Source organism: Sinocyclocheilus grahami, unplaced genomic scaffold (genome assembly GCF_001515645.1).
Source record: "Sinocyclocheilus grahami isolate Dianchi unplaced genomic scaffold, SAMN03320097.WGS_v1.1 scaffold171.1, whole genome shotgun sequence".
Taxonomy (NCBI): domain Eukaryota; kingdom Metazoa; phylum Chordata; class Actinopteri; order Cypriniformes; family Cyprinidae; genus Sinocyclocheilus; species Sinocyclocheilus grahami.
The window spans coordinates 2,012,075-2,034,029 of NW_015505350.1; the positions used below are offsets into that span (position 1 = coordinate 2,012,075).

At 40.5% G+C, this 21,955-nt stretch overlaps 1 protein-coding gene across 1 annotated transcript; it reads right to left on the reverse strand.

The window, feature by feature from the left end:
• Positions 1–58: 58 nt before the first annotated feature.
• Positions 59–12,391, reverse strand: sgcg (sarcoglycan, gamma). The gene is made up of 8 exons (XM_016283219.1): positions 12,230–12,391; positions 8,331–8,525; positions 8,049–8,150; positions 7,882–7,969; positions 5,917–6,036; positions 4,835–4,907; positions 4,287–4,410; positions 59–3,373 (listed from the first exon to the last, which is right to left on the reverse strand). The coding sequence occupies exons 2-8, from the start codon at positions 8,523–8,525 to the stop codon at positions 3,197–3,199; spliced, it is 879 nt and encodes a 292-aa protein (XP_016138705.1). The 5' UTR covers positions 12,230–12,391; the 3' UTR covers positions 59–3,196.
• Positions 12,392–21,955: the final 9,564 nt, after the last annotated feature.

Below are 21,955 nucleotides of genomic sequence, written 5' to 3' on the forward strand. Positions count from 1 at the left end.
ATACTTTGTACCTCCATCATTTAAGTCTGTTGGGAACCCTGTGGAGGCACGACGGTGGCTAAGGCAAGCAAGAGCCAATTTTTCCGCTGCAAGAAATGATCTTCATAAAAATGCCAATGAATGGGTATGTTTCAAATGCTACCTGGCAACAAAGCTTGCATTAATTGCTGCCGATTATGCAGTGAGAGGAAAATCAGACAAAGATGTAAAGCCCACAGCACTTGCACAAAAGGTAGAGGAGTACAACACCCAGCTAACAGGGTTGACCAAGGATGTACACATCCTGGAGGGTTATGGTGTGGACAGCCTGAGAACTCGCTACCCTGACCTTTTACCCTTCCCCCAGATTCCTAACGACAGATATACTTCAGAAGTAGCAATGAGAGTAATGGAATGTACAGCTCGGATAATCATCAAACTTGAGACATTTGTCCAGCAAAAACTCTGAATTAGACAATGCAAAACTCTAACAATTGAATTAACAAAGCGTTTTACAAAATTATGTATCTCGCTGGCATTTTATTTTAACTGTGCCACCTCTGATGCTGTGACACATGCATATAATTGCGTACATATCTGCTCCATTTCTCTGAAAGGTTGCCCGAGTCTAAAGAAAAAATGTACGCTATTTAACATGCAGCAGTGTACATAATGTTAAAAAATATAGCAATACCTTTTATTATTTTAAATACATTTATTGTTGTTCCTTTGTACATAATGAATACCAATGCTGCTTTTTTTTAATCTTTTTTAGAAATTAATTTTTCCTGCCATAGTCATTAAGTTGATGGTATTGTGATTTAATAGCATGAGTTGCACTGCACTTTTATGTAATTGAGTGATTGCAGAAATTTGAATGAATGAATCATGTGCAATCCAGCAACGACAGGCAAATCAGCTCATGGTTTCTTAATGGGATCTATATCAATCATGTGCCAGTAGCTCATTCTGAAATAAAAACGGCAGGTTATAATGTTCATACACCGTTTTATCAGCTAGCAAATCCACAAGGTAATTGACATGCTCCTGTCACTGTATATGTAATACTGTGCATAACCTGAACATTAAACAGTGAAAATAAAAATATTTGAAAGACTTTAAATTACATCTTGAAGATGTAATATGACAGCAGGTTCATAAGTGTTTACCAGTGCAATTACTGTATCTGTCTGGTTGCAAGAATGACATTTATTTCATATTTCACAATCAACTTTATCGCAACTGAACTATGCATGTATACATTGTTGGCTTGGGGCTTAACAGAGCACTTTTTATTTCCCATACAAGGATACTGGTGGGTGTAGTTTTAGCGCATATTACTATTTAAAAATATAACAAGTGACATTTTCTCTTGAAATTTCACCTGTCAGTTAATTGACATCTACACATCACACAACATGCGTAATTCCTCAGAAACACATCGATTAAATATGCATTTTCTATTATTCATAATGGGAACCTCTTGTCTTCTACTGCTGAGATTTTTGGCATGAAGTTCTCTGAAATTTGTGTAAGAGCGAGGAACATAGATACTCATATGGTGCTCAATGTCAATGATGTTTTTTCATCCATTCCCTTTGTTTAACTGCGAGAGACTGAAATTAAACACTGGCTACTGTATTGTTTGGACAAATATATTTAGTCATTTGTTTCAATCTCATAATGTCATATTACAGCTCTGTAAGTTTGAGACCCACTGACAGTGGCTCTTATTTTTATTCTTAATTTTAATTCTTAAAAATATCCTCTGAATCCACTGTTCAGTCATATAGTATCAGGTAATAATGGTACAACATATACCGTTTATTGCACACAAAATTTTCCCTTAAGTTTAATGATTTTTTTTATTATTATTAATTATCATGTCAACTCATGCCAAAACACTGAATGAGGAAAAACCCCATTTACAGTTGTTCATACATGCTTTATAGTTAAACTATAATATCATTCAAAGGTCGGTATTGTAATTATTTACTTTACATATGTAAACCTCAAAATATGAGATTTCCCATTGAAGAAATCTACAGCAACCAAAATATAATATACAACTGATGAATAAATGTGAAGATTCCCAACCAATACCGTATATACAAACATAATCACTCTCAGCATTTTCAAACAGAACATATGCAAAACAATTCTGAGAAAACACACACATCCCAAAGTTTCAAGCTGCCATAAGGTAAATTATACCATTTTGATAGTTACATTATTCCATATACATTTATATTAAATAAATGGAGATGCCTAATTTGATATCAAACCAAGAGCACTTTATATCTTACAGTAGTTTTATTTTTTACTAGATCAATTATGTGGTTACTCTCAATACCCCAGCTGTTTTGGCACTAACACATAGATTTTGCCATTTGACAAAAATGAGAGACATTTGGATTAGATTAGATTGCAATGCTTAACAGAAGAATTCAAAGCTACTGCTTCAGGATTGTGGGTAGTGCAGTTCTTCAGACAGAAATGTATTATTACGCATGACTTAATTAAAAAAAAGTTGTAATTAAACTGATTTCAGAAGTATATATCATAACCCTCAGAGAAGCACATAAGTGTTTTATTTGTAATAATTTCTCTATTAATGAGCGCATCTTTAAACAATAACTAGCTGATATGCATCACACAGAATTTGGGTATTTATTGCACCTCAAAATTATATTGCTTAGGATGTCAGCTGTTTACCAGCCCCTTTATTGCCCAGCCTAATTTTTAACAATTTGTATACAAAAAAAAAGGAGAAAAATAAAGTACAGTCTACTACACAACCCGATCTCATAAGAAAATGTAACTATTTTACAAGGCGATTTTGTATGAATTCATACATAGACATATTTAAAAAATAATAATACTAATCATAATGGTCCTCCCTTAAACCAAAACGTCAGTGGGGAGTAGGCAGATTGTATGGAAACATAAGAATTAAATTAGAATTTATTAGGTTTGAAATTATAAACACCAATTCACCAAAACATAAATAGTTACAAATTGCCATGGGTGTGTGTGTTGTATATACTGCATATTTCATCTTCCCTATCATGATAAAACCCCAACCAAATAGATGAATGTACACCTCTGATCTTCAGTAACATGTTAATACATATCGTGATGGGTTTTTTTAACCTTGCCCAATACAATGTAACAACACAATGTGTTTCTAGTGTGGGCGTTAAGGACAGAAGGTCATTCAGCAGTCCTGGCGCTCGCTGCAGGTCGAAGAGACGCCAGCTCTGGAGATGAAGAGCTTACCGCTGGGACAAACGCACACTTCATATGTGTTGTACATTCCCTGAGAGTCACCTGACGTTCTGGCTTCTCCCACAGGTAACGTCGGCAGACGAACACTTTCAGCATCTAAAATCAACTGAAACACAACCGAAAACCTTACTATTGAGGTATTTAATGAAAGGTTAGGCCACACTTTATTTTAAGGTGTCCTTGTTACACGTTACATGAACTTACTATTATAATTACAAAAAAATATGCATAATTACATGCAAGTAACCCTAACCATATAGTAAGTACATGTAATTATTGTAAATAAATATTACTCAGGACTTAAATGTATAATTACACTGGAACAAAGACACCTTAAAACAAAGTGTAACCAAAGGTTAAATAAAGTTTATTTAAAGATTACTATCATTACCATATTACGTAATTACATAAGAAATAATAAACAGATTTTCACTAGTCTATTGTTTATTAGAAGACACCAGGAGTCTTTGTTTCAACTAGAGTTTCAGAAATATATATATATATTATGTATATCTGTCTTGGACTGTGCTCAAATGTGTTAAAACACCAATTTCTACAATCAAGAGTCATTACATTCTTCCAAAAATATGAGTTCAGTCAGGACCACTATCGTCAAAATGATAGATACTTAGCATAAAGTTTGGTTTGGCGGTATGGTTCTGTTCTGGGCAAAAACCTCCCTGCCCATCCATGCAGCCTGTCATGAATGAGCAGGGAGAGCAGCAATAATAACCCCCCTAGGGTTAACAGAACAGAACAAGGCAGATATCATTAATGTACTTAATGATATTTAAGTGTAACACTTTATTCAAGATAAAGGAGTCTGATTAGCAAAGAATATCAGAAATCCAAGTCCTGACTGTGGCGAAAGGAGGAGCTGGGGATGGAGAAGGGTAATTTGCTCCTGAGCAAGCTGAAAAGCTGCAGAATAATACTGAATAGAGCTTATATAGGAATGCCGCGATAGGTGTCGTATTCCTATAGGTAGATGTGATCAGCTGAGAATCAGGATTGCTTACCAGTCCTGCAGTTGAGTGTAGCTGAATATCAAAGTGTGCTGTCACGTCAACATTTCCAGCCAAGGCTTTGACGTGAACGCCTTTTGGGGCATCCATGCTGAGAGAGCGTGTTGGAGACTCTAGTCTTAAAAGATAGGGAATGCTTAGTTAGCACTTTGCAGTGCATCATTTGGACACAAGATGGCCACAAGATACTCTCAAATTCAACAGTTTGATTCATAGAAACAGAGGAATCTGCATGACTGTGGGCATTACATTTACTTGTGAAAGACATTTTTAAAGCAGAAAAAAATTAAGCCTTTGTTGAGAACCAGATGCCTTGGTAACTCGGGTCATCACACATCACAGCTGGTTAATCCCCTGCTGGAAACTTCTATAAAAGTTATTTAGGTAATATAATCAGTACCGCCATTACTTTTAATGAGCTGACCTTATAAAACAAGAATGTTTTTGAGAAAAAACCAATCAGATAAAATGCAGAGTTAAAAATGAAGCTATGTAGCAAAGTGCTGTATTGGAAGTGAAAAAGTTAATAATTCAGTACTTACTTTAGCTCTTTGTTAAGTACTGCTTTGACCATTGGAGTCCTGACAGAATGCTCAAAGATAGCACCTTCTGGACCTGTCCAAACACCAGAAAACTTACAACTATACAAAGGAAGTGGACAAATCATTCAGGATTGAGGGTGATATCCATATAATCACATCGTTGCATTTATTTGCTAAAATACAGATTATCGAATACATTATATTATTATATTGTATAACATATTATATTTCACTGTATTAAGCTTTGTATGTATTAAAGCATACGATGCAATACATGTATTTTTCAGTTAAAATCAGGTGCTGCCACAAATACTACATTCATGATTAATCAATGTACATAGTTATGTATTATAATATATTAAATAAGGTATATTATTTTTGCAATTTGAGAATTGGCATGGAAATGTTCTAAATTGTAATAAATAATACAAAATGACCTAAATGTCCTGAAACAGGCTTTATTCTTTAAATAAAATATAATTGGTTCTTCTTTTGGGGGGTGAAATACGATTTAATTCATGATTAATCTATAAGCAATGTACAGAGTTATATATTATTTTTGCAATATGAGAATTGGCATGGAAATGTGCTAAATTGTAATAAAAATGCTAATAATACTAAATAACCAAAACGTCCTGGAACAGGCTTCATTCTTTAAAAAAATATTATGTGTTCTTTTTGGGGCAAAATATGATTGAATAAAAACGCTGTTGACAGGTATGAGATTCATCTATGCATTACAAAAATCAAAATAGCTCTAGGCTAGTTTAGATAAAGTATTAATATTTAATCTAGTGTGTAAAGCCATTGTGCATCATGGGATACCAGGCATGTGTTGTTATGGCTGGATCTGTTGTTTACAAAATCTCAGTATTTAACCAGTTAATTAATGGGGCTGTTTCATATGTTAGAATATACTTACTATTCTCTTCATATTTTTCTTAAATCTTTTTGAATTAATATTTGAACACAGTAAAGTGCAACATTGTAAACAATGTACTTCCTAACACTATAACAGCACTAATAACACAACAGAGCATTTCCTTTTCTTTTTTTTAATGCAGGTCTATTTCTAGGCTCACCTGTTACACGGAGCTTGCCTTTTCCCACAACGGCTCCATTTACATCTGCATAAAATAAATTTTCATCATGGTTGGAACTGATATTAAAGTGTTGGCCAAAACCCTCGGCCTGACTGGGACCTATTGAGAATAGAAATAAACGAGGAGAGAATATATATATTCAAACAGAATATTGATAAAACAGACTATATTTATTGTCATTAAATTTCCAGTTTCACTTTCATATCCAGTTGTTCAGTTTTATGTTGCCGCTGGGCTCTTAGCTCATGCATTTTCTGTGTGACCCATTTGATTCACCCTGTAAAGCCTGACATATTGGATAATGGTAATGGAATGATAATGGAACCCTACAGTGGCCCAGTAGTGCACAACACAACAGAAACAAGCCACAACACAATGAAATCAGCACAGCACAACAGAAACAAGCCGCAACACAACGGAAACAAGTCGCAACAAAACGGAAACAAGCCGCAACACAACGGAAACAAGTCTCAACAAAACGGAAACAAGATGCAATGCAACGAAAACAAGACACAACACAACGGAAACAAGCCGCAACACAACAGAAACAAGTCGAAACACAACAGAAACAAGCCGCAATGCAACGGAAACAAGCCACAACATCAAAATGAGCAAAACACAAAAGAAACAAGATGCAACACAACGTAATTAGCACAACACAAAAGAAACAAGTCGCAACACAACGGAAACAAGTCGCAACACAACAGAAATAAGTTGCAACACAACGGAAGCAAGCCACAACACAACAGAAACAAGACGCAACACAAAAGAAAAAACAAGTCGAAACACAACAGAAACAAGCCGCAATGCAACGGAAACAAGCCACAACATCAAAATGAGCAAAACACAAAAGAAACAAGATGCAACACAACGTAATTAGCACAACACAAAAGAAACAAGTCGCAACACAACGGAAACAAGTCGCAACACAACAGAAATAAGTTGCAACACAACGGAAGCAAGCCGCAACACAACAGAAACAAGTCGAAACACAACAGAAACAAGCCGCAACACAACGGAAACAAGCCGCAACACAACGAAAACAAGACGCAACATAACGGAAACAAGACGCAACACAACAGAAACAAGTCGAAACACAACAGAAACAAGCCGCAATGCAACGGAAACAAGCCACAACATCAAAATTAGCACAACACAAAAGAAACAAGATGCAACACAACGTAATTAGCACAACACAAAAGAAACAAGTCGCAACACAACGGAAACAAGTCGCAACACAATGGAAACAAGATGCAACACAACGTAAGCACAACACAACAGAAACAAGTCGCAACACAACAGAAACAAGTCGAAACACAACAGAAACAAGCCGCAATGTGACGGAAACAAGCCACAACATCAAAATTAGCACAACACAAAGGAAACAAACCACAACACAACAGAAACAAGATGCAACACAACGTAATTAGCACAACACAACAGAAACAAGTCGCAACACAACGGAAACAAGTGCAGTTGCTGTTATTTACATAGGCAAAAAGTATGATGAAATTTTGGCTGTAATGTAAATCAGAGAGTTCTTTATAACATGTATGATGTATGATGATTGTCAGGCGTTGCGGTGGTAATCCAAAAGGGAAAGACACACGATGCGGAATGAGCAATAAACACACTAAGAAAATGAAAGAGCACTACCACAACAAAATTAACATAACTTCAACACAAGACAAAGAAACAGAAGATAACTCGGGGTTTAAATACACAGAGGATGATGACTAACAGAATGGGGAACAGGAGAGGATTAATCAAAAACCACTGTAACAAAAGAAAACATGAATGTGACTGATATATTAAACTGCTTATTGTTATGATCAAAGCTCTGTAGTTTTAGTTTTTGGACCAAAACTAATAATGCAATACAATACACTGAGAGAGATGTCAAAATCATGTAATCAGCCAATAAGTGTTTTGTGTATCTCATACCTACAGACACACTTCCTGTTACATCACCATTGGCATTGCGAGCATTGAGTGTAACGTTTTCAGAGGAGTGCACCAGAAGAGCTGAATCCTGTAATGAAGATGAGAATGGACAAAATGGGCAACTAAATCAATCTATTTATCCATGTTTAAGTGTAAATAGCTCTTACCTCTCTGGAGTCAATTTCCTGGGCATAGACAGGGAACAAAAAGTCAGATTCTCCCTCCAGTCTCAGTCCATCTTCATTGACCTGCAGGTATCCCATGCCTTCCTGCAACAGCCAACAACACAGAGTGCTTTCTCAGCATCAGTGTGACTTCATGTGACAGCATGCAGTGGCCAACTGAGATAAAGTGGCTCAACCAAGGGCAAAATCTAAATGTGGATTCATATTTCTATTAAAAATGGATTACATATGTGATCTGAAGTCCTTTAAGGGAAGTTCTCTCACCGTATTGAACCACATGACTCGTAGGATCCAGATCGTTAGGGCAAAGTTCACCACCAGAATGATGAGGAGAAGCAGGACGAACAGATAGAGGCAGCGTTTCCTCCAGCCGTAGATGCCGATCATGTAGATGTACTCATTGACTGGAGCCAGAGCCCCAGACTCATCTGTGGTGGTGAGGTACTGCTCACGCACCATCTAGGAATGAAGATTTGTGGTCAACTACACATTAAAACTACAATTCATGAAAAGTACACAAGATATTTTACAGCCTGAACTAACCTTGCCTTGTCATTAGTCAAATTATCTGATACATTAGAAACTTATTGACCTTGACACACCTTGATTTTTGTTCTGTAAGTTGTTTGTACCACATGACTTTGATTTGGTAAAGGAAAGTTTTTAAATAAGCAGAGAAGCAGTTGTGTGTGTGTGTGTGTGTGGATGGTTTTTTCTAAGAAATAAAATGAAAATTCATTTTAATTCTGAAATTAAAAGTATGCTTATCGAAGCAATATGTTCAAATCATTGTATTTATGAATTGCATTTGATCCATGAACTACACGTTTATCAACAACAAAATACCAACTGTATGTGTGTGTGTGTGTGTGTATGTGTATGTTAGACCAGTTTATGTGTTTATGTAGTATGTTAGACTAGTTTAAGTGTTTATGTAGTTAATAAAACCTTACTTGTATCACACTTGACGTGGTTCATTGTTTGCTCATAACTGAGTCACTTAATCATGCAGATTTATGCTACAAGCTTTTGTAGAATTGTACAGTAAGGAAGTTATTTCCCTTAACCAGGAAATTAACGTTCTTAGAATTGACAAGACAGTTGACCCTGAGAGGTCAGCTAAATATCTACAGCGGATCTAAAATATTCATAATTAATTATAACTAGTTATGATTAATTATTCATATTTCCCATGAGCTGATTTGTTACAATTGGTAACACTTTATTTTAAGAACCAATTCTCACTATCAACTAACTGTTTATTAGCATGCATATTACTGGAATATAAGCTGTTTTATTAGTACTTATAAAGCAATTATTCTGCCTTATTCTGCATGACCATATTTTAGATCCCTTAATCCGACCCCATACCTAAACTTAACAACTATCTTACTAACGATTAATAAGCAGAAAATTAGCAGTTTATTGAGGGAAATCCCTTATTTAATAGTGAATGTGTTTCTTATTCTAAAGTGTAACCAAAATGGGAAACACAGACATAAAGGGAAACCCTATTAAGAAATACCACTTGCAGACATTAATACTAGGGGTAAAAAGGTCTTTAAAGGAACACTCCACTATTTTTGAAAATGTTCTCATTTTCCAACTCCCATAGAATTAAACAGTTGAGTTTTACCGTCTTCGAATCCATTCAGCCGATCTCGGGGTCTGTCAGTAGCACTTTTGGCTGTAGCTTAGCATAGATCATTGAATCTGATTAGACCGTTAGCATCTCGCTCAAAAATGACCAAAGAGTTTCTATATTTTTCCTATTTAAAACTTGACTCTTCTGTAGTTACATCGTGTACCAAGACCGACGGAAAAAGAAAAGTTGCGATTTTCTAGGCCGATAGGGCTAGGAACTATACTCTCATTCCGGCGAATCAAGGAACTTTGCTGCCGTACCATGGGTGCAGCAGGCACAATTATATTACGCAGAGCCTGAAAATAGGCTAACTTCCATCAACATAATCAACTTGACCACCTGCTTGCACAGGGAGCGTGCTGGGGACTATTTTCATGCGCTGCGTAATATCATTGCGCCTGCATGGTAAGACAGCAAAGTTCCTTGATTATATAAGTTTTAAATAGGAAAAATATAGAAACTCTTTGGTCATTTTTGAGCGAGAATGCTAACGGTCTAATCAGATTCAATGATCTATGCTAAGCTACAGCTAAAAGTGCTACCGCCAGACCTAGAGATCGGCTGAACGGATTAGAAAACGGTAAAACTCAACTGTTTAACTCTAGGGTTGGAAAATGAGCCTATTTTGAAAAATAGTGGAGTGTTCCTTTAAGTATGCTAAGTATGCTTGAGTATGCTAGTGTGCTAAATTATTATTCTAAATTACCCAAAACACCCTAGCAACCACATACACTACCCTTCAAACGTTTGAGGATGGTAAAGTCTTCGGTAAGAAGTCTCTTATGCTCACCATGGCTGCATTTATTTGATCAAAAACGGTAAAATAATGTAAAATAGTAATACTGTAAAATATTGGTACAATTTAAAACAACTTTTTTCCAAAATATAAAGTGTAATTTATTCCTGTGATGCGAAACTGAATTTTCAGCATCATTACTCCAGTCTTTAGAGTCACATGACCCTTCAGAAGTCATTCTAATATGCTGATTTGCTGCTCAAAACAAACAAACGGTAAAACAGTTGTGATGCTTCAAATGTTTGTGGATTTTTCAGGGTTTTTGGTGAACAGCAAGTTCAAACATACAGCATTTATTTGAATAGAAATCATCTGTAACAATATAAATGTGTTTACTGCCACTTTTGATTAGTTTAATGCATCATTGCTGTATTGCTGACCCCAAACTTTCAAACAGTGGTGTAGCAATGTGCTTAACACCACTCAAAACATCTTCAACCATTTAAAAAAATCCTAGTAACCAGCCTCACATTTTCTTGATAAAATGTAAATCTCATTATATTTGCTGTTTTCTGTCAAAACAGAGATATCTGAGATGTTTTTTTTTTGTCAACAGAGTGCTGTATGTAGTACAACATTCACTTTCATTTCAGAATCAAATCCTGAGTGAACATGCCATTGTCAGATGAAGGAAAAACTAAAACACAGCCTTCGTGTCTCCCCAGCAACTCATCCAAACATTCCTTGGGTTTGGAGCTACATGATTCAATTCCCATTCCTTTCTAATCCCTTTTAAAACATAATTACCAGCCAGTAATTAAACATTCATACGATATCAATGGCTGCAGAGGATCATTAAAGTCGTACAAGAAAGTAAACATCTTGACTCCACAAGTTGCTCACAGACAGCCTCTCTCTTTCTCTCTCTGGACTTTTTTCCATGAACCCACCCTACTGATGCTCTTTCACTGTTTCCAGTCTCGGATTGGAATTACAGCAGAACACCGTCTTTCCAAGCCACCGGGGTCTGACTTTGTTTTTAACAGAGATTCTGATATCTTCGTGGTGTCAAAGCTGGACCTGATCAAATATCAAGAGGACCCAGGAAGACTGAGCGGGCGTGATATTGCTCAGTTTCTGTGGAGTTCTGCTGGAGGATAAACAGTTATGAGGTGGGAAAACCAGTTCTCTGAGGAGCTCAGATAAGAGCTTGTGGAGAGAGGCTGTGGGCAAACATAACAAGCTGTATGAAGCTCTCCCCACTCCGTCTAATCTTGCCGTCTGCATAACTCCAGCTCGCCGTAATGCCTCGGCCCTCTAAAAATAGATCCCAGGATCGTGCTCTCATTTTAAAAAGGAAAAGCAACCAAAGTGTTTGAAATAATGATCAGAGTGCAAAAAATATGACTGAGATCATATGTTCGGCCTCAGAAGTGTGACTATTTCTTCATTTCAGTGGCTCATGGTAATATTTGAACAACATGAAAAAGGGATTAAAATACATTAAAAGTTGTATTTTTATTGGATATGTGGGCATTTTTGATAATTTATTTGGATTACATTAATGAGTAAACGATTATATAATTTACCAAACAACAATGAACAGAGTTTAATCAATGTGATTATAATCAGGTTTACATTAATTTATGCCTCCAGTTATTCCATATTTTCTGTTCATATAAACATTATTAGGCATGAGAAACAAGACTGATATTAAAAAATCAAGTCAAAAATCCAACTTGAATAAAATAATAAGAGTTATAACTTAAAAGTGTGACTTACCCTTGCTGTTTTAGTGTGATCTGACACACTCCTCTGCAGACTCAAATCTGCTTGTGTTACGCAGCAGTGCTCCGATATGTCTGTCAAACCCTCAACAGCTGCCTTCCATAAATCTGATTCTGGATCAGTCTCAGTGCAGACACCCCCCCTTCCCAAGCTTCCTCTCAGCTTCAGAAGTCTCTACACCTCGCATTACGCAAACGTAAGGCTTTAATGATCACTTAAGAGTGGATTCATTAGCAAGATCCATAAACACCAGTAGCTAGTTTTGTTGTTTCTCATGGAGGGAGGGAAGGAGGAGTAGAGAGAGGGGGAAGAAGGAAAAAATGACTGCCAAGAGAGAATTATAGAGCATTTTCTGCACTTGTTTGACTTTTATGCATGTGAGTCACTTTCTAAGCACGAGCTCCGGATAGTAAAACTAAAGTTAGTGGCTTTGCTCATTGGGGATCTGCTTGTCTGTGGGACAGCGAGTCTTTCTCTATAAAGGCGGGTCACACTAAAACAGGACAGAGTATTAATAGCAGAACAGCAGAAGCTGTTATGTTCTGAGCTTTGTGTTGTCTCTCTTACATAGTTTATGTAGTTTAGGAGTCCGAATGACTCCTCGTGAAAATGCTTATAAAACAACCCCCCAAAACTAATCCAAAAATTTCCAGACTGTTATGATGGATCTTATTAGACATACATTTTTTAGGACATTGAGGAGATGTGTGCTGATATTTTTTATAAGTAGACTTACCAGACTTATGGAAATAGTGTTCTTTTAATTTGGGCCAGTAAGGAAACACCTACAAACACTCAAAAAAAAATGTCATAGCTGTAATGTATAGCAATTTTATAGTATAGTGACTTTTGAATGGGCATTACTCTCATTTTCTTTAAGAAAATCTAATTATATACAGCAAAAGTTTGATTTCTGCAAGATTTTTATAAACAAAATGTATCTTATGCTTACCACAGCTGTATTTGTTTGATCAAAAATACAGTTAAACAATAAAATTGTGAAATATTATTACAGTTTCAAATAACTACATTTCAGCATCATTACATTCAGTGTCACATCACACGATCCTTGAGAAATCATTTTAATATGCTGATTTGGTGATCAAGTAACATTTCTTATTATTAGCAACAGTTGTGCTGCTCATTTTTGTGGACTGATAAATTAAGGAGTTTTTGATGAATAGAAAGTTCAGAAGTAAAGCATTTATTTAAAATGGAAATCTTTTGTAACATTTATAAATGTCTTTACTATCAATTTTAATCAACTGAATACATGTACGCAGATTAAAATTATACATTTCATACTAAATAATAAAATATTATAATGTATTTTTTATCTCTATCTTAAAAGGATGCTGATAAGTAAGCATGAGAAACGTCTCGGTTATTTTTTGATGAATAGAAAGTTCAGAAGTAAAGCATTTATTTAAAATGGAAATCTTTTGTAACATTTATAAATGTCTTTACTATCAATTTTAATCAACTGAATACATGTACGCAGATTAAAATTATACATTTCATACTAAATAATAAAATATTATAATGTATTTTTTTATCTCTATCTTAAAAGGATGCTGATAAGTAAGCATGAGAAACGTCTCGGTTATGTATGGTAACCCTCGTCCCCCGAAGGAGGGAACGGAGACGTCACGTCGGTGACCGACGAATTGGGATATCGCTTCGATAGACCAATCTACTTCGAGTGTAAACTAAACGAGCCAATGCACATTGGCATGCAATTATTGCATCCAGCTGCCGCTGATCACAGCGTGAGTATAATAAGGCAGCAGGTGCAATGCATACCAGGTTTTCGCTGAGGAGCCAAGCCGGTGACCCAGCCGCTCAGCGGTGGTACAGCAACCGTGGCGACGGAACGTGACATCTCCGTTCATCAGGGAACGAGGGTTACCATACGTAACCGAGACGTTCCCTTTCAGTCGGTCACTCCGAGTCACGTCGGTGACCGACGAATTGGGATCCCTACCAAAGCGCCATGGTGCTGCCCCTTCCAGTGCCCTGTGCGAGCCGCCTGTGCCCCTATCTGGTGTAGGCTGGGGCTCGGGACAAGTAATTCCACTCACCATTTTTCAAAGCATTACCTTACTGAGTGAGATTGGATAACACTGGGAAAACGTACCAGCTCCACTTGGAACAGGGACGCTGCGGAAGCGCCATCCTTCCCGAAGGAGTTTTCGGAAGGAAATACACATATAGCATCCGTTTAGGTGTATATGGAGAACTGGAGGTGATTTTCACCCTCTTGGAAAGGCAGAAGTCTGCCGGGGAAACACGGGCTTTATGGCTATACCGTGGGCTATACACATACGAGAACCGCTTAGGTCTCAATATGGAACCCAGCCTTCCACGGTTCCCGCGGATTCATCGTGAAGTCCCGGCGCCGGGAGTTCCGCCGCGTCTGCTGCCGAGGGTGACGGAGGATCTCAACAGGGTCTACTGTAGGACACTCTGGAGCAGTTTTTGGCCCAAACTCTGGGCACGAATCGTCGACCGAAAATGCATGCAGGTCCCCTACCCTCTTGATGGAGGCCAGTGCAAGCAGGAGCAGAGTTTTCAATGAAAGAAACTTTAGCTCAGCTGAATGCAGAGGCTCATATGCAACGGTCGCTGTGTTGTCCGTTCGGACCAGTACGTGCTTGTCTCTTAAGCGCCCTTTGAGACGGTTCAAGGCAAGGCGCACTGCCAACAACTCTAGGCAATTGATGAGCCAGTGCAGCTGCGGGCCTGTCCAAACCCCTGAGACTGCGGACTTTGAGGGTGGAGGGAGACAGCCTTCGCTCCAGCCCTTGCTGCTGAAAGGAAAGCACGACCACAATTGGGCATCTCCGGGGGTCTTCTCGGCGAGAAACGCTGCAGCCGCCATATGCCCCAGGAGCCTCTGAAAAAGTATCAGTGGGACCGCTGTCCTGCCCTTGAACGTATTCAAGCAGGCTTGCATTGTCGGTGCACGTTCCTCTGTGAGGCGTGCTGTCTGTTAGACCGAATCCATCTCCAAACCGAGAAAAGAGATCCTCTGCGTCGGGGAGAGTTTGCTCTTTTCCCAGTTGACCCGAAGGCCCAACAGGCTGAGGTGCCGAAGCGCCAGGTCCCTGTGCTTGCACAACTAGTCCTGAGACTGTGCTAGTATAAGCCAATCATCTAGATAGTTGAGAACACGAACACCCTGCTCTCTGAGGGGAACAAGAGCTGCCTCCGCGACTTTCGTAAAGACACGGGGAGACAGGGACAGCCCGAAGGGTTGACCTTGTACTGATATGCCTGTCCTTCGAACGCAAACTGCAGAAATGGTCTGGATCGACACATGAAAGTACGCGTCCTTCAGGTCGATCGCTGCAAACCAATCTCGGGGACGGACGCACCCGAAGATGCGTTTTTGCGTCAACATCTTACTTGCTCCTCGTCCTCCCGGATTTTGCACAGTGTCTGTGCGAGAAGGCTCACTGGGGGAAACGCATACTTGCGTAGGCCCTGCGGCTAGTTGTGTGCCAGTGCGTCTGTGCCGAGTGTTCCCTCGGTCAGGGAGTAGAACAACTGGCAGTGAGAGGTTTCTGGAGAAGCAAACAGGTCTACCTGAGCGGCTCCAAAACGTCTCCAAATCAGTTGGACCGTCTGGGGATGGAGTCGCCATTCTCCCGGGAGCATTGCTCGAGACAGCTCGTCGGCTGTACGGTTGAGCAGGCCCGGAATGTGAACCGCACGAAGTGACCTCAGAACCTTCCGACTTCAAAGGAGGAGGTGGCGGGTACATCTTGAACGGTAGCCAATGAAGGGCCCGGTTCAAAACTCGCAGATCCAAGATTGGCCGTAACTCACCACATTTCTTGGGTACAATGAAGTAAGGGCTGTAAAATACCGACCTCATATCGGCCGGAGGGACCGGCTCTATCGCATCCTTCGCCAGTAGGACTGCGATCTCTGCCCGCAGAACAGGGGCATCGGCGAACCGAATCTCATAACCGAGGCTGATGGTCCGCAGAAGCCAGCGAGACGGGCTCGGTAGCGCTGACCAAGCGCCCAGAAACCATACAAGCGGGGCCAGCGGAACCACAGCCGTACCCGCAGTGGGGCAGTGAGGTGGAACACAGGGACCCAACTCGGGCGGCTTGTGAGAGGGCCGGAGAGGGGTGTGAGTGTGGGGTGCAAGGCTCACCTGGTTCCACGGGTTGGCAGAGGGTGCGTGAGTAGGACCTTTGTTGACGCTCTCGAACCGCCCGCTGCTGCCGGCTGCGGGAAAAAATGAAACAAAAGATTCTCCACCCGGCCGTCCTCCGGGGGACGGAGTGGTGCGTTCACCATCTCCCGAAGAGCAGATCCCTCCATCTCTGGGTCGCCTGTCTCAGGGCCGCTTGCTTCTCTGCTTGCCGCAAGGTTTGACAGGGGCCTGGACAGGCGGGATGGCCCGCCCATGCCCGGCTCTACAACGCCGCTATGCTGAAGGCTGCTGTGGCGCGGGGGCAGATGTGGGGGCCCGCCCTCGGTGACGAGCAGGCTGGGGCGCTGCAGCCGGAGGACGGGTGGAGGCAGCAGCTGCCCGCCGGGGCAGGATGTGTCGGATCGCCTCTGTCTGCTTCTGGGCAGCCGAGAACTGCTGGGCAAAGCTCTCGACTGCATCGCCAAAGAAGCCGGTCTGGAACACAGGGGAATTGAGGAACCGAACCTTGTCGGTGTCCCTCATGTCTGCCACAGCCAGAGATGGCACTCCTTGACCACAAGCATGGACATCGCACGACTCAGAGAACTCGCGGTGAACTTCGTCGCTCGGAGCGCGAGGTCAGTGGCGGTTCGGAGCTCTTTCAGAAATTCCGGATCGTGACCACCCTCGTGCAGGTCCTTCAGTGCCTTAGCCTGGTGCACCTGCAGTAACGCCATAGCGTGTAAGGCGGAAGCAGCTTCCCCGCAAGCCGTATAGGCACCGGGTCTCCCCGCTAGGAGGAGGCGGACTTAGGACACAATTGCATCGCTACCACCTGCTCCACCGGGGGGATCACCGAATATCCCTTCGCTGCACCGCCGTCGAGGGTGGTGAGGGAGGAGGAGCCCGCCGGCCGGTTTCTGGCTGTAAAAGGTGCCGTCCATGACCTGGTGAGCTCGTCATGCACTTCCGGGAAGAAAGGCGAACCAGCGCGAGCCACCCCGAGAAACCAATCATCCAGCCTTGAGGGCTCGGGACACGGTGGAGGTTTCCACTCGAGCCCGACCCTTTTGGCGACCCGGGAAAGCATAGCTGTCATCTCCAGATCCGATTAAGGCTTTGCCACCGTCCCGGAGGGCGGCAGCGCGGCCGAATCTTCATCGGATAGCTCTCCCTCCGATGCTGAGATCGACATCTGGTCGGGGGGAGGTCCACTGGATACCGCTGGTACACTCTTTAAAGAGGGCCCAGCATGTTCCGTGGGTTGCTCAACTGGATCGGAGGAGAAAGAGGAGAGATGGTCCCCAGAGGGTTGGTTCCCTGTGGGGTTTGCCATCACTGTAACCCTCAAACCACCCGCGCTAGTAAAAGGTGCCGTCCATGACCTGGTGAGCTCGTCATGCACTTCCGGGAAGAAAGGCGAACCAGCGCGAGCCACCCTGAGAAACCAATCATCCAGCCTTGAGGGCTCGGGACACGGTGGAGGTTTCCACTCGAGCCCGACCCTTTTGGCGACCCGGGAAAGCATAGCTGTCATCTCCAGATCCGATTAAGGCTTTGCCACCGTCCCGGAGGGCGGCAGCGCGGCCGAATCTTCATCGGATAGCTCTCCCTCCGATGCTGAGATCGACATCTGGTCGGGGGGAGGTCCACTGGATACCGCTGGTATGCTCTTTAAAGAGGGCCCAGTGCGTTATGTGGGTCGCTCCACTGGATCAGAGGAGCAAGAGGAGTGATGGTCCCCAGAGGGTTGGTTCCCTGTGGGGTTTGCCATCACTGTAACCCTCAAACCGCCCGCGCTACTGCTGGAAGTGGTTCTCGTCTGTCCGCCAGAACGAGCCCCAGATCGTGACAGCGGCAACGGGACTCCGCCCCCTTGCGAGTAGCGGAGCCTGGTTCACAGCTCCGAGATGGTCATCTTCCCGCAATGAGAACATGACTCATCCACGAAGGCCACCTCAGCGTGCTTGATGCCCAGACACGTGAGGCAGCGATCGTGACCATCACCCGGTGCCAGGTAACGACCGCACCCAGAAATGCACAGGTGAAACGGCATCCTTATAAGGACGATCCGTCGTCTTTATATATCCGTCGAAATTTGCTCTTTTATGAAATGCTCTTTTAGTGCTGAGGCGCACAGGGGAGATGGCCGCTTGCAACACGACAGGGAGTAGTGCAGCCTGAAGTGCGCAACCCACTCGACACTGGAACGACCACCGCTGAAGTTCTGTCTCGCCAACACAGAAAACTTCAGAGAGCGTGCTGAATTCGTAGTTCTCGAACTAAATATAGAGGAGAACGATGTTGTCACTCGGCTCCGAAGCGAAAAGCTGGTATGCATTGCACCTGCTGCCTTATTATACTCACGCTGTGATCAGCGGCAGCTGGATGCAATAATTGCATGCCAATGTGCATTGGCTCATTTAGTTTACACTCGAAGTAGATTGGTCTATCGAAGCGATATCCCAATTCGTCGGTCACCGACGTGACTTGGAGTGACCGACTGAAAGGGAACTGTAACTCAGTCAAAGCTTAGGCTGGATGGCACACATCCTGTGGTTGGAAGCAGAAGTGTGCAATCATAAGACAAACAGCTGACCACATCCATCAGTATTTAACCCCTGACCTCCCTCTGCCAGTAAAGACAATGACGGGTTTCATCGCGTTTATTCACCATTCAAGGCAGTCTGTAGCAAATACTATTGCAAACAGAAGAATGTATAATAAAGACCTTACTAATCCTGGTGTTGGTAATGCTAGAAGGCAAATATCCTTAACGTATTTTACGCACAGTTAGGGAAAAGGTTGTTTGTCGTAAATCAATGTCTACATCTGTAATGATGTATGATAGCAATGTATGAGACATGAGATTAGTCTCATATAAAGCATTCTAACAACTAATTATTAGTATTATTCCCTAAGTAAACTTTTCTGTTGAAAGTATAGGCATTACTCATAAAATACCTGGTTGGTGAGTTTGTCTCTCATTTTGGGGACCCGAGCATGACATACAGGGGGTCAGGAGGATGAGAAATGTGTTCCGTTGTCTTATTTCTCCGGACCTCAAAGATAAACTTTTCCTAGGCCATTGCTTCGAACCCCTATCGTGTTTTTTGTTCAAAACAGGACCTTTCAAAATTTTTACATTCTTGATGCAAGAAAATGATATCAATTAGAAGGTATGATTACCATAAGGTTATTAATATATTTTTTTACACTTTACATTGATAGTGATAGAGAAATAAACTACTCTAATACTGTATGCGCATTTTGTTATGTAGCTTATCACCGTTTTCCAAGAAATATTGTTGTCTGTCTTGGGAGCTCAGAAACCCCAATCTCTCTTTGAGCCGCATGAAGATATATTTTAAGTCTTTTAAACTGGTTCATTAAAATGGAATAACTTTAAATATTGGTAACTGAATTACAAATTAAAATGTTCACACATTCGTTAATGTAATCAGAAACAACTGTGATTCGTCCATCCTGAAAGCGTTGAGAAAAGTAACAGGTACCAACCATGTGACAGTGCCTACTCGATCTTTTTTTAATTTACATCATAATAACGATAAATGAGAATTGAACGGAAAAATTAAACATGAATGATATAAACACTATCATTATTATTTAATACTATAGTGCAAAGCCCTGGCCATTAATATTCTGAAATTAATAGAATATGCACGTCAACCAATCAGATCAGTGCATGCGGCGGGTATGGTGTTATAGGATATGAAGTTTTCCAACCATCGAACGCTCAAAAGTGTTTATTCGTACACAAAAATACTCCGCAATAGTTATTACTTAATTTTTTATATTAAAATAATAATTTGTAGACAGCGTGGTATGCGCTGTTTATAATATTTTTATTGCTGTTATTTTATATTTTCCCTATGTAAGTCACATGACTGCCCCGCTGACATAGAAGAAAGATGGCGATCTTCAGTGTGTATGTTGTCAATAAGGCCGGTGGACTCATCTACCAGTACGAGCTGTAGTTGAAAAAACATTCAGCTTTCCGCTTGTGTGTGTGTGTGTAAACCATCCCATGTGTTCATACACTGTTACCTGTCGCAATAATCAATATATCGACTTATCGCGCAATATATTTACATGACCACAATCATTTTTGGTGACGCAATATATCGCCCATTATATTTACTTAAAAATTTATGTCACCGTGTTTTTTACATTCCACTTGCGCTTGTGTCTTTTGCAGCTTCTCGTACATAACGTGGTGTAGGCTAGTTATGAGATGCTCGTTCAAATAAAAAAAAAAGTTTCATCTGCAGATATGACCTTGTTTAGGGATCTGTGCCTTTGTGCATACTAAACTCAAATTTTCATGTTGCGATTAATTGCTAATGCTTTTTTATCACGGTATACGGTATTATCACGGTATTTAAATTTAGTTACAAAAAAAGTGCTGTCATAATCAGAGGCGGACAAAGTACACAACTCTATTACTTGAGTGAAAGTACAGATACTGCTGGTCAAATATTACTCCATTACAAGTAAAAGTTGTAAAGACAGATTTTTACTTAAGTAAAAGTACAGAAGTACTTGCTTTTAAAAGTACTTAAGTACCAAAAGTAAATTTCCTTTTTTATGTCAATGCACTGTTTTATTGTTGTATGTAATACTTGCAATACTTTTGAAGCAACATCGAATACATTACACCTACTGAATACACTGACTAGCTTGTAGTATATTTCCAATAAAGAGCTTTTAGAACGTTAAAAGCCTATGGGAAAAAAAAGTATTATTTAACACCACTACCCACCCCCACAAAAGCAGGATGGTAGTGATCTCACACAGCTCTGACAGTGTGTGCACACATCTATGTGTAGCCATTCATCCACATTTGAACAGAGTGGACAGTGAAATTGCTGTAAACACAGACTGATAAGGAAGAGAAAGAAAAAAAATCACACCTGCTTTAAAACCCGGCGACACAACTGTAGCTGTACAACTATACAACAGCAACACTGCTTTAACAAAAATGCAAAACAGCAAGACTTATTTGGCATCAAAACAAAAATGTAAAAAAAAATGCTGTCTAATCGCTCTCGCTGTACTTTGATGTCACACACAGAATGGTCTGTGCAGTGCTGCTTCAGTCAAACACCTTTTGTGTTTTATTAGGAGATGCACAACAGTTCTTCTGTGTCTTTATAGATAATATTTTCACTTATATAATTTAGCAAAATCAGACAATATTGTGTCTAATATAAACCACAATATTAACTTCTTATTATTGAATTGTTGTAAATAAATATCACATTTGGAACTGGTCAGTGCTCAACAAAATGCTGGGAAATCACTTCATGTAGCCCCAAGAGTGATTACTGATAAACTGTCTGAAAAAAGAAAGTCACGTTTTAGAGAAGAAAAAAATCACCCACTGACTTTCAAAGCTGCTAATGACTTTCTACTTCTAGGACCTTGATAGAAATGTAGTGGAGTGAAAAGTACAATATTTGTCTTTCAAATGTAGTGAAGTTAAAGTCATAAGTTCCCAGAAAAAATAATACTCAAGTAAAGTACCGATACTCAAAAAGTGTACTTAA